We start from the raw sequence: 12,163 nt of genomic DNA, 5'->3' as shown, positions 1-12,163 counted from the left end.
ACACAACACATGTATATAAACATAGATCATATACAATCAATCAATACATAGGATTAATGTATTATTTCAGTTGCTATATTCAATAGCATACTCAATCGATTAGTTTTAGTTTGCCTAATCATCATGCAGTGTCTACAACAATTAAGACTATCCTCCACCGATAGCTCAAAGCAGTTATTTCTATACTGAAAATAAATGCACCAAATGGATATATAATCAACATTTCAACTAGGTGAGCGATGAACAAATCAAACTACACCCTTTAATCCCATCCACATCCAATTCCAACATTCTCAATTAAATTCCTCTTTTCTTCAAATTAATTATACCAATTAATTTATCAATGTAATTAGAGCATTTCCTATAATTAACATCACAACCCTAAGGTTCCATTTTCACCAATAATCCAATATTGATCTCATTTCTCTATGCCAAACATGTATATAAGTTTATAGAAACAAAACCCCAACTTTTGTAAAATTACACAAATGCCCAAACTTTCTCAAAATTTTCTAACAACCCCCAACTCATCAAAATGCTAAAATTCAAAGACAAAACTCATGAGAAAGAGTAGGATATCCCTACCTCGAAGTTAGAGCTCAAATGGGGAAGTTGAAGAAAACCAAAATGCTCCAAACTCAAAGATCCACGGATCAAAATGGAGCCCTTGACGATCCACATACTTTTTACAAAAGCCGGAGGATAGTGAGATACTCTAACTAGATCAAACCCTAGAGAGAAGGGAGTTTCTAGAGAGAGGAGCTCTCAAAATGTCTTTTAGAAAGTAAGAGAGAGAGAGAGAGAATGTAAAAAGTGATTTTAAAATGCTCAGCTGCCGACTGATATACTACATTCCCGCTCGAGCGGAGAACACAACGCTCGAGCGTCAAGAACAAAAAACTAGGTACGCTCGAGTGCAAGAAGGCGCGCTCGGGCGCCAAGACACAAGAATAAAGTACATCCGCTCGAGCGTGAAAACCAGTCCGCTCGAGCATAGATTTCCCCCTCGCAGAACTTACACCAAAAAGTACTACCCGCTCGAGCGCCAAAGCACCTGCTCGAGCGCTACCGCTTAAGCTTAAAGAAACCCGCTCGAGCGTAAAAATCACACCTGCAGAAGTTTTGCAGGGACACGAAAAATTGGGAGTGTGCAATCTCCGCTCGAGCGCAACAAGGCCCGCTTGAGCGGAACGACCAAAAACCTGGCAACAAGATTTCAGACCAAGGTTCAACCCACCTGTTCGAAACATGCCCAACACATCCTAGAACTCAAACAAATGGAATTAAAGGATGACAACAAGATAGATACAACTACCAACTCCACGGAACCGAGTCCGGAATACAACAGAACAGTAAAGGGACAACCGGGATTGCTATATCTCTCTTGAAAAATGTTCATTTTATGTTCATCCTCGGTCTTGTAGTGTATTGATTCTTTATGTGGTAATAGTATAGTTCTCTTATGAAGCATTTTTCTTATTAAATCTTTTGGGAAACCTCTTGGGCAGTTCACCAGAAGGAAATGAAAATTTTGTGGAGAACAAGGGTCTTTTGGACTATTCAAAATTAGTTGATGTTGCTGAAGCTATTAAACCCAATTCTCTGGCAGTGTCTGAATTTCATTTTCTGCTTCTCCTAGGAAACAAGGTTAAGGTACGTCTTTCTGTGCAGCGCACGCACAGGTATATTTAATTACACATACATGATTTTGAATTTTCTTGTCAATTTTGTAAATATGAACTTCATTATTTGCTGGTAATAAAGTTTTAGCAGCTAGATCCTAGAGAGCGTTCCATTTTCTTTGTCCACGATGATGGACAAGTTGGGAACTGACTTCAATATTTGTTCATCAGTTCCCCTGCTCACTAACATTATAGAGATGTTTGCTGTGTTTTTGTTATGTGTTTTAGGTTGTAAATAGAATCAGTGAACAGATCATAGAGGAACTTCAGTTTGATGAAACACCAGAATCAATGTCAAGGGGTATTATTGGATTATGCAGTGATGCCTCTGCTGGATTGTTCTATGCATATGACCAGAACTCCATTTTTCAGGTTTGTATGCTGGGATGATTTCATTGTTTTGTGATATAACTGTGCACTACGTGCTGTCAGTGTCCAAGGTAAGAAAATTCTTAAAAGGCATATCCAAGAGGGTCATTTAGGGCATACCCTACAACAAGTGATATACACAGATCAACAAAATGAAACAGCTAAATGGCCCCCTACATGGTGTAGGATGTTTAACTCCTTGCCTAATTTTGTATACTACATGCAATGACCAGGATGTTTAAATAGTAGTAGCCGTATCTTGTGCCAATAAATTTCCATATGATGAATTTGAGATTGTAAAGCAGGTGTCTGTAAATGATGAAGGCCGAGATATGTGGAAGGTGTACCTGGACTTGAAGGAGTATGCGGCAGCTTTGGCAAATTGTCGGGATCCATTCCAGAGAGATCAAGTATATCTAGCACAGGTCTGGGCTTATTGACTTTGTTGGTTAGATTATGGCCTCATACAATCGTATGCAACTTGAATTTATTTTAGTTCATCACTGACCTATTTATGATGCAGGCTGAAGCTGCATTTTCTGCCAAGGATTTCCTCAGGGCAGCATCTTTCTATGCAAAGGTGAATTACCATTTTGTTTTGGTTTTAGTACGCTTGTATATTTAAGGATTTTCTTATTGCACGTATTTCTTTTTGAACTTAAATACACATTGGAAAGTCACTATCATACATATTCGAAGTAAATATCTGAGTGAGTAATATTGTTCATGTAATGGAGGATGACTAGTTTTTTAACTAAAGTGAATGCATTTTGCAGATTTATTACATATTATCATTTGAAGAGATCACTTTGAAGTTTATTAGCGTAAATGAACAGGTAAGTTATGTTACCCTCTGATTTCACCCTTCTAGAGATGTGTTATTGCAGGTTCATACAAACAATTGATAGGCTCTGCATGTATAGTTTTAGGTGCATCTTGTTTTCAGTGATAATACTGTGCTTGGTATATGAGAGCTCTGTTTTAGTTATGGGTTTTAGGCTTTCTTTGTATACATCCTGTATACAGAGGTTGCGCCACTCTTGGTGCCACCTTTAAATAAAATTTAGTTATAAAAAAAACAATACTGCGCTTAGAAGTAAAAATTATTATATATTTTGTTATTCTGTGTATGAGATTATTTTGTTCTCAACTAAAATCTTTTGATTAATCTTCTTGACCTTTTTATATGTGATGCTTTACTTCAATTTATGCTCCGGGTAAGCATCTTTTGAGAATTATGTGCATAATGCATATATTTAACTATGACTAAAAATAGACATGCCAAAGGCTTTTAAATTTTGTTGCAATTACATACTTGATGAACTACAAATCTGTATTAAAACTATTGTTTGAATTTCTTTGTACTATTATTGAGGATATAAATAATTGTTAGAATTTACCATAAACCTACCACCACTACCACCTCACCTACTCCACTAAACCTAACCCACTACACCACTACCACCTCCACTTCACCTACTCTCCACCTACTCCCAAACACACTCATATATAATAGGAATCCTTGTAATTGTAATAAATACAACACATCAATATATCAATCAATAATACATATATTTTTACATGGTATCAGAGCAAGGTTAACAACTTAGTAATTCCACTTCACCGGCGGGCGGCAGCCTCGCCTTAGCCGCCCGCCGGACCTCTACACATACCTTGAATTTTTTCACTAACAAGGCCCGCCATGTTGCTATACAATCATCACCTTAAGATCAGCTGTGATTCATGATCCGACGGTCCAATTTTGTCTGGGACATTTCGTCGAACACCACACTTGCAGACTCCTCATCACTTGGTCGCAAGAACATGCTACTCCTATCTTGCCTCCTCATGTCACTTGCTGGCCTCTCCACAGTGTTCTCCACCAACATCTGGATCTACTCAGCCCTGAGATTTGTTAGCAGCTTTGGCCGTTCCACCATTGGAACCTGCTCTCTGGTTCGGCGTGAGCTGCGACCCCACCACACGCCGAGTCGCCGACATCAACCTCCACGGCAAGTCGGTCTACGACAAGGCGATCCTCATACTCAAGTGCTTCGCGGCCGGAGTAATTCTCTCTACATCGATCGTCCACCCCCGTTCTATTAAACCAACCATTACCTAGAGGGGTATTTTGATCCTCTTCATCGTCGGGGTCAGGCCATTCTGGTTCATCATCATCATTCTCATCATCAACTACTTCACCAATATCTTTTCTTGTTGCACCAATCACTTTACCAAGCTTTCTAGGACCTGATTCCATTTTCTCCTTGGCCTCTGTATTTTCACAGATGCAAGCTGCTGGGTTCTCGTGAAACTCACCCCTGCCTGGCCTCACCTCCTTTGGTCATCAAGTGGCGAATTGGAAGGTTTTTTTTTTTTTTTTTAATTGGTAATGGAGAAGTGGGGAGTGTGAGATAATGATGCTGTCCCTGCCTTGGACAGTGGGCTGTTAGCATATTATATTAGCCGAAAGGTACACTAGGGTTTGTCTGTAATTATTTTTTGCACTCAGGGATAGCACTCAGGGATCATCTTGTAAATTGCCTTCCTTGTAAACCCTAATCTTCATCTATAAATAAGGGGTGATATTCTATCATTCCCTAAGCTGGTTACCCAAGCTTCATGGTATCAGAGCTACACCTCTAGGGTTAGGGTTCAAAACGTACCTAGTTGGATCATCTGCTAGGTCGATCTCCTCCAGCCATCCTCTGTCGTCTTCGTCTTCGTCTGGATCGTCTTCGTCTGCTTCGTCTTCGTCCCTCAGCTCGTCTGCTTCGTCTTCGTCTGGTCGTCTGCTTCGTCTGCTTCGTCTTCCTGCCTCAGCCCGTCGATCTCCTCCAGCCGCCATCGCCCTTGTCGTCTTCGCCTCTCTCTGTCGACATCGCCCTGCTTCGCCTCAGCCCGTCACTCTGGTATCTCACACACTTAATATATAAATATATATAGATATATATGCTGATATATATATAAATATAACCTGATATATATATTTATATATATATATAAATATATGTATATATAAATAACTCAATATATATATAAAAAAAAAAAAAAATGGTTTCTTAAGTTTTTGTTATGTCTTTATAGTAGTCATTGTGCCTGTTATCTCACTACCACCTTCCGGGTTTGTGATTGTCACTAGTTTTGTTGCGGGTTCGGTAGTATTGTATCCATGACAGATTCCACCAGTGTCTCCCCTTCTTCTCAAACACCAAAGAGTGAGAGTCCCATTCTACCTACTACCATGACTGAGAACCCCAATCCTAGTCTGAAAATCACCACCTCTCTATTTAATGGTCAAAACTACCTAGCATGGTCTCAAAGTTTGACTTTGTTTTTGAAAAGCAGAGAAAAGATGGGGTATGTTGATGGCAGGATACAGGCACCTAGTACCACTGACTCAGGTTATGACCAATGGGAGATTACCAACTCTTTGATTATGAGTTGGCTTATCCATTCAATGGTTCCAGAACTTGGTGAGGGATACTTGTCTATGGAGACTGCCCAGGACGTTTGGGAGGCTGTGGCTGTTACCTATTCCCGCAAAGGAAATTTTTCACAGGCATTTGAGTTGCGCCGCTCTATTGAGAGCTCACTTCAGGGGGAGCAAACTGTTCTTCAGTACTTCACTTTCCTCACCAACGGCTGGAAACGCCTTGACCACCTGGAAGACTATAAGCCCGTTTGCCCTACTGATTCTATCGGGTACAAAAAGTTCATCGCACGGGAACGGGTCTTTAAATTTTTGGCCGGCCTAAATGTGGAGTATGATCCAGTTAGGGGTCGAGTTCTGAGTATGGATACTCTTCCTTCACTTCAGGAGGCATTTGCCTATGTACAAAATGAGGAGAGTCGCCGGTCTGCCATGATGTCCCCTGTCTCTACTGACCGTTCCGCATTACTGTCTACTCCTCGAGATAGCCTCAGCCTGCCTCCTCCGTCTGCTCATAAGGAATCTGTATTCTGTGATTATTGCAAAAAGCCGCGGCATACTCGTGAGACGTGTTGGAAGCTTCATGGGACTCCATCCGGGGGTCGAGGTGATCGGTCTGGTTCTCGAGGAGGTCGGTCAGGCCAATCTAGAGGACGTGGTTCCTATTCCCGGGCTCATCAGTCTAGTGCCGTCGATACCCTTGATTCTAATTCTACTTCTGTTACCCAAACTTCTGATACTGAGCTGGAGGATGCATTGCGCCAATTGTTGGAACGCCGATCTTCTACTGCTCTCAGTACCGCTTCCTCGTCCTTTGCCCGCTCAGGTAACTTAGCATCTTCTCCTTGTGCTTTCCTGTGTCATACATCCTTGCCTTGGATTATTGATTCTGGTGCCTCAGATCATATGTCTGGCTCCTCTGATCTTTTCTCTGTCTATAAGCCCTCTTCAGGTCAGGACAAAGTTAGGATTGCCGATGGTACTGTTTCTTCCATTTCTGGAAAAGGTTTAGTCCAAGTCACTCCTACCATACATCTATCTTCTGTTCTCCATGTTCCCAAGTTTTCTGTTAATCTGTTATCCTTAAGTCGTCTTACCCAAGATTTGAATTGTAGTGTGACGTTTTTTCCTGATCATTGTCTTTTTCAGGACCTTGTCACGGGGAGGACGATTGGCAGTGGTAGTGCCGAAAATGGTCTCTACTTCCTAGATCAACCGGACAAACTTGCTTATTCTTCCACCACATCTTCTACTACCCCCGCTGATTTATGGCTGTGGCATCGGCGTCTTGGGCACCCCTCATTTCATTTACTTAAGCATTTATTTCCTTCTAGTTTCGCAAATCATCATGTGTCTGACTTTCTTTGTGAGTCTTGTCAACTTGGAAAACAACATAGAGCTTCTTTTGCTCCCAGTTTGAATAAAAGCTCCGTTCCTTTTTCATTAATACATTCTGATGTTTGGGGTCCCTCTCGTGTTCTGTCTGTAAAAGGTCATCGCTGGTTTGTTACATTTATTGATGATTTTTCTCGTGCTACTTGGGTGTATCTCATGAAAGATAAGAGTGAGGTTTTCTCTGTGTTTCGCACTTTTCATAAGATGATTTGTACTCAGTTTGGGGCCACTATCAAAATATTTCGTTCTGATAATGGCGGGGAATACATCGATTCAGGGTTAGGGCAATATTTCTCTACTCATGGCATTATCCATCAGACCTCTTGCACCAATACCCCTCAACAAAATGGGGTGGCCGAACGCAAGAATCGGCACCTTCTTGACATGGCTCGGTGCATGTGTTTTTTTATGAATGTGCCTCGGCCCTATTGGGGCGACGCTGTTCTCACCGCTGCCCATCTTATTAATCGTCTCCCTACCCAGGTCTTGGATAAACAGGCTCCGCTTCATGTCCTCCTCGGTTCTCCGTCTTTGTTTTCTATTCCTCCCAAAATATTTGGTTGTGTCTGTTTTGTCCATAATCACTCCCCCTCTCGTGGTAAGTTGGACCCTCGCTCCCTTAAGTGTGTTTTCCTTGGTTACTCTCCTACTCTAAAGGGGTATAAATGTTACCACCCTTCTTCTCGTAAGTGGTTTGTGTCCATGGATGTAACTTTCTTTGAATCCCAGTCCTTTTTCTTGTCCTCTCCGGTGTCACCGTCCTCATTTCCGGGGGAGCCTTGGTGTGAAGTGAGTCCTGTGCCTCCTATGGTGGAACCAGTTATTCTTGCACCACCCTCTGTGCCTTCTATGGTGGAACCAGTTGTTCTTGAACCCCTCTCTTCTACTGGGACTATAGAACCCACTGTCACCAAGAATACGGACGGGCATGTTTATGTCCGGGACATAGACAGAAAACAAGTTAACTGGATACACGGGACCGTTACTGCTACCCCACTGCCATCTCCTGCTTCTGATGAGAGTCGAGGTAACTTTGAATCTCTCGAGTCCATTGATCTTGATGTTCCTATTGCCAAGAGGAAGGGTGTGAGATCTTGTACTCAACATCCTATCTCACAGTTTGTATCATACTCTCATTTGTCATCCTCATATAGAGCGTTTGTGTCCAATATTTCCTCTGTTAGCATTCCTAACCATTTTCAGGATGCCCTTGCTACCTCTGAATGGAAACTAGCCATGATTGAGGAAATGAAAGCACTTAGGAAGAATGGCACTTGGGAATTGACTGAATTACCTCCGGGCAAACGACCTGTGGGATGTAAATGGGTATATACTGTGAAACACAAAGCAGATGGGTCTATTGAGCGTTACAAGGCAAGACTTGTGGCAAAAGGGTTTACTCAGACATATGGCATTGATTATCAGGAGACCTTCGCACCCGTGGCTAAAATGAATTCAGTCAGAGTACTTCTCTCTCTAGCAGCTAATCTAGATTGGCCGCTTTATCAGTTTGATGTCAATAATGCTTTTCTCCATGGTGACCTCGAAGAAGAAGTATATATGGACATTCCTCCGGGTTTTGAGGATCATCAAACAGAAGGCAAAGTATGCAAACTTCGGAAGTCATTATATGGTCTCAAACAGTCTCCAAGGGCTTGGTTTGAGAGATTCACTCAGGCTATGTTTAAATATGGCTTCAAACAAAGTCAGGCAGATCACACATTGTTTGTGAAATATTCCTCACATGGTAAAACTACAGCACTTATTGTTTATGTAGATGACATAGTTCTTACAGGCAATGATAGTGGGGAAATACCTCTGTTGAAAGAATATTTAGCTAAAGAGTTTGAAATCAAAGACTTGGGCAGCTTGAAGTATTTTCTGGGAATTGAAGTTGCTCGCTCTAAGGATGGGATATTTATCTCACAGAGAAAATATGTGTTTGACCTATTGAAGGAAACTGGAATGCTTGGCTGCAAGGCATGTGCCACCCCCCTGGAACCCAATCAGAAATTAGGAGATGATGAAGGAGGAGAAGTTGTGGATAAGGGGAGCTATCAACGATTAGTGGGTAAGCTCATTTACCTATCTCACTCCCGTCCTGATATTGCTGTTGCTGTCAGTATAGTTAGTCAGTTTATGCATGCTCCTCATCAGATTCACCTTGAGGCTGTCATGAGAATCTTGAGGTATTTGAAGTCTGCTCCTGGTAAGGGTCTGTATTTTTCAAAGTATGATCATCTTCGTGTAGAAGCCTATACAGATGCTGACTGGGCTGGGTCAGTAACTGATAGGAGATCAACTTCAGGGTATTGCACATTTGTTGGCGGCAACCTAGTTACTTGGAGGTGTAAGAAACAGAATGTGGTTGCCAGGTCAAGCGCAGAAGCTGAGTTTAGAGCTATGGCACAAGGTGTGTGTGAACTTTTATGGATCAAATTATTGTTGCATGATCTAGGTATTGCTCAGACAGACTCCATGCGGTTATACTGTGATAATAAGGCCGCCATCAACATCGCTCACAATCCAGTTCAACATGACAGGACAAAACATGTTGAGATTGATCGCCACTTCATTAAGGAGAAACTCACTAGTGGTATCATTTGTACTCCCTTTGTCCAGTCTGGTGAACAACTTGCTGACATTCTCACCAAGGGGATTGGGAATAAACCATTTCATGACATATTAGGCAAGCTGGGCATGAGAGATATCTTCGCACCAGCTTGAGGGGGAGTGTTAGCATATTATATTAGCCGAAAGGTACACTAGGGTTTGTCTGTAATCATTTTTTGCACTCAGGGATAGCACTCAGGGATCATCTTGTAAATTGCCTTCCTTGTAAACCCTAATCTTCATCTATAAATAAGGGGTGATATTCTATCATTCCCTAAGCTGGTTACCCAAGCTTCATGGGCTACATGTTAAAACCCATCTTTCCTTTTACACCCCACTCACCGACTCCCTCACATTTTCGCTTTTTTTTTTTTATTTTCTTTTCTCTTTCTCTTTCTTTTTCCATTAAAAAAAAAAAAAAAACACCAACACAATTTACAAATTTGCACAACAAACCATCTTTTATTCATCTCAGAGAATCAACCCCGATCACATTTCTACAACAACACAAAAAAAAAAAAAAAAAAAAAAAAATACACAAACACCCACAGTGGGATTTTTCTTCTCTACTCTGCTGCAGGTCTCTTCTTCTTGCCTCCGTCCTGGACGGCCCTTGCCGGTGTTGCCTCCGGATTTCCCACGCCACCGAGCACATTTACTCCCTGCTCCTCCACTGCAGCATATGGCGGCCCTCCAAATCGGAACATAACGGTGGCCTTCCGCTTCAGCTCCTTATTTTCTGCTTTCAGCACACTTATCTCTGCTCGCGCATCCTTATACATGCGTTGGAGCAGAGCCAGTTGGGAGTTTAAATGCTGCACCTCATTTGCCCTACTCTGTAGCCGATTCGACAAGTTTGTAACCGCAGTCATGGTTTCCACACATGACTTCAAAGTATACTGATTGGCCTCCACATCTGACTGCACTGCCATTCTTTGCTCTACCGACCGCATCGGAAAGTTCAACGGAGCAAACTCCGGGGCGCTTGGTTGAGATTCCAGTGCCACCGCACCAGTTCTCTCTCTTGTTGACTCGTTGAGGTCGGGAAAGAGGGTGAGCAGTCCACGGGAAGACGAGGACGAGGCCATTTTCTGGGCAACAGCGTGTTACAGACTATCTCTCTCAGCAAAACGAAGAGTTTTTTTTTCAGAGGTTTTTCTCAGTTTCTTGTCTCAGCCTCTGCCTTGGCCTCAGCCTCCGTCTTGGTTAAATAGCCGAGGCAGCCACGCGTATCGCGCGCCACTTGCCGCCAGACGACAAACGGGCACGCCAACCAAGGCACTCACGTGCCTCGCCATCATGTCCGGCACACCTTTTGATGAATTGGGCACGCCTTTTTATGGCACGCCTTTTGACAGATTGGGCACACCTTTTGAGGGTGTGACTTTTTAGGGGTCCGACAAGACTCTGTAAACTGTCCCGACATTGATTCCGGTTAGCTCCTTTAAGGGTTCGACAAGACTCTGTAAACTGTCCCGACATTGATTCCGGTTAGCTCCTTTATGGGTCCGACAAGACTCTGTAAACTGTCCCGACATTGATTCCGGTTAGCTCCTTCAAGGGTCCGACAAGACTCTGTCAACTGTCCCGACATTGATTCCGGTTAGTTTCTACAAGGGTCCAGCAAGACTCTGTAAACTGTCACAACAACTGTCACAACATTGTTTGCTACAACGGTCCGACATGACCCTATAAACTGTCTTCTACATCGGTCTGACACCGCCATCCAGTGTCCTCTACCACGTTATGACACCACCATCCAGTGTCCTCTTCCACGTTATGGCACCACCTTTCAGTGTCTTCACCAACGGTCTGACACGACCATACAGTGTCTCCTATCCTTTTTTATTTTTATGTATTTTCTTGTTTTGTTCCTCTCTTCAAACTCAAGTTGGTTAGTTTCTATCCTCCTTGAGTTTGCGGGGGGCTGTTAGAATTTACCATAAACCTACCACCACTACCACCTCACCTACTCCACTAAACCTAACCCACTACACCACTACCACCTCCACTTCACCTACTCTCCCCCTCCCCCCTCTAACAACTTAGGTTTTCAAATGAGTTGGTGGTCGACAATTCAACATGGTATCACAGAGCATACAATAGATATTATATTCAAACTTCATTGTCTACCAAATAAATATAATACTTGCATGTGTTTGGCATCTTTACGGAGGAGAGTCCAGTCATACATATATATATATTATATAATAAAATGACCCCTTTCTAACTTCTAAAGGTTTCAGTTGAGTTCAACAACTGTGTCACTAAATTAGGAGCCCATGAGTTTCATGTGATTTTGTTGCATAGCTACTTGAGTTTAATTTGTGGAGTCTTTTCACTTCTGGATGGTCTTTCTTTTCATCATGTCATCCTATAGCCTCTTCAAGTGTTTATTATGCTAAGATCACGTCTGAAGAGTATTTATTTTTCTATGTAATGTGCAAAGAATGTACATCATGGAATATTATTTTTCTGTTTGAGCTGTTGATATATTTGTAACCACTGCAATATTGATACATAATCCACATTAGGCCTCGTTTGGCAATTGGCTGAATTAGCCAAAAAGCCATATGAAAAAGGTCAAAGATTCCTTTCCTTCTCTCTACTTTTTGCTCTTTTTTTTTGTAAAAAGCCAAAAAGCCATTCCCAAACACTTTCTTTACTTTCA

At 42.1% G+C, this 12,163-nt stretch overlaps 1 protein-coding gene across 5 annotated transcripts in view; it reads left to right on the top strand.

The window, feature by feature from the left end:
* Positions 1-12,163, top strand: part of LOC114260880 (vacuolar sorting protein 18) — a 44,629-nt gene that overhangs the window by 6,040 nt on the left and 26,426 nt on the right. For all 5 annotated transcript variants that reach the window (XM_082874486.1, XM_082874488.1, XM_082874489.1 and 2 more), the window contains exons 7-11: positions 1,509-1,653; positions 1,911-2,054; positions 2,357-2,476; positions 2,575-2,631; positions 2,828-2,887. In XM_082874486.1, coding sequence (XP_082730612.1) covers positions 1,509-1,653; positions 1,911-2,054; positions 2,357-2,476; positions 2,575-2,631; positions 2,828-2,887 — 526 coding nt within the window. The remainder of the gene's footprint in view (positions 1-1,508; positions 1,654-1,910; positions 2,055-2,356; positions 2,477-2,574; positions 2,632-2,827; positions 2,888-12,163) is intronic.

This window comes from Camellia sinensis, chromosome 6 (genome assembly GCF_055761805.1).
Source record: "Camellia sinensis isolate YWXY chromosome 6, ASM5576180v1, whole genome shotgun sequence".
Taxonomy (NCBI): domain Eukaryota; kingdom Viridiplantae; phylum Streptophyta; class Magnoliopsida; order Ericales; family Theaceae; genus Camellia; species Camellia sinensis.
The sequence above is the reverse complement of the archived record's forward strand: the minus strand, read 5'-3'. Positions and strand labels throughout refer to the sequence as shown.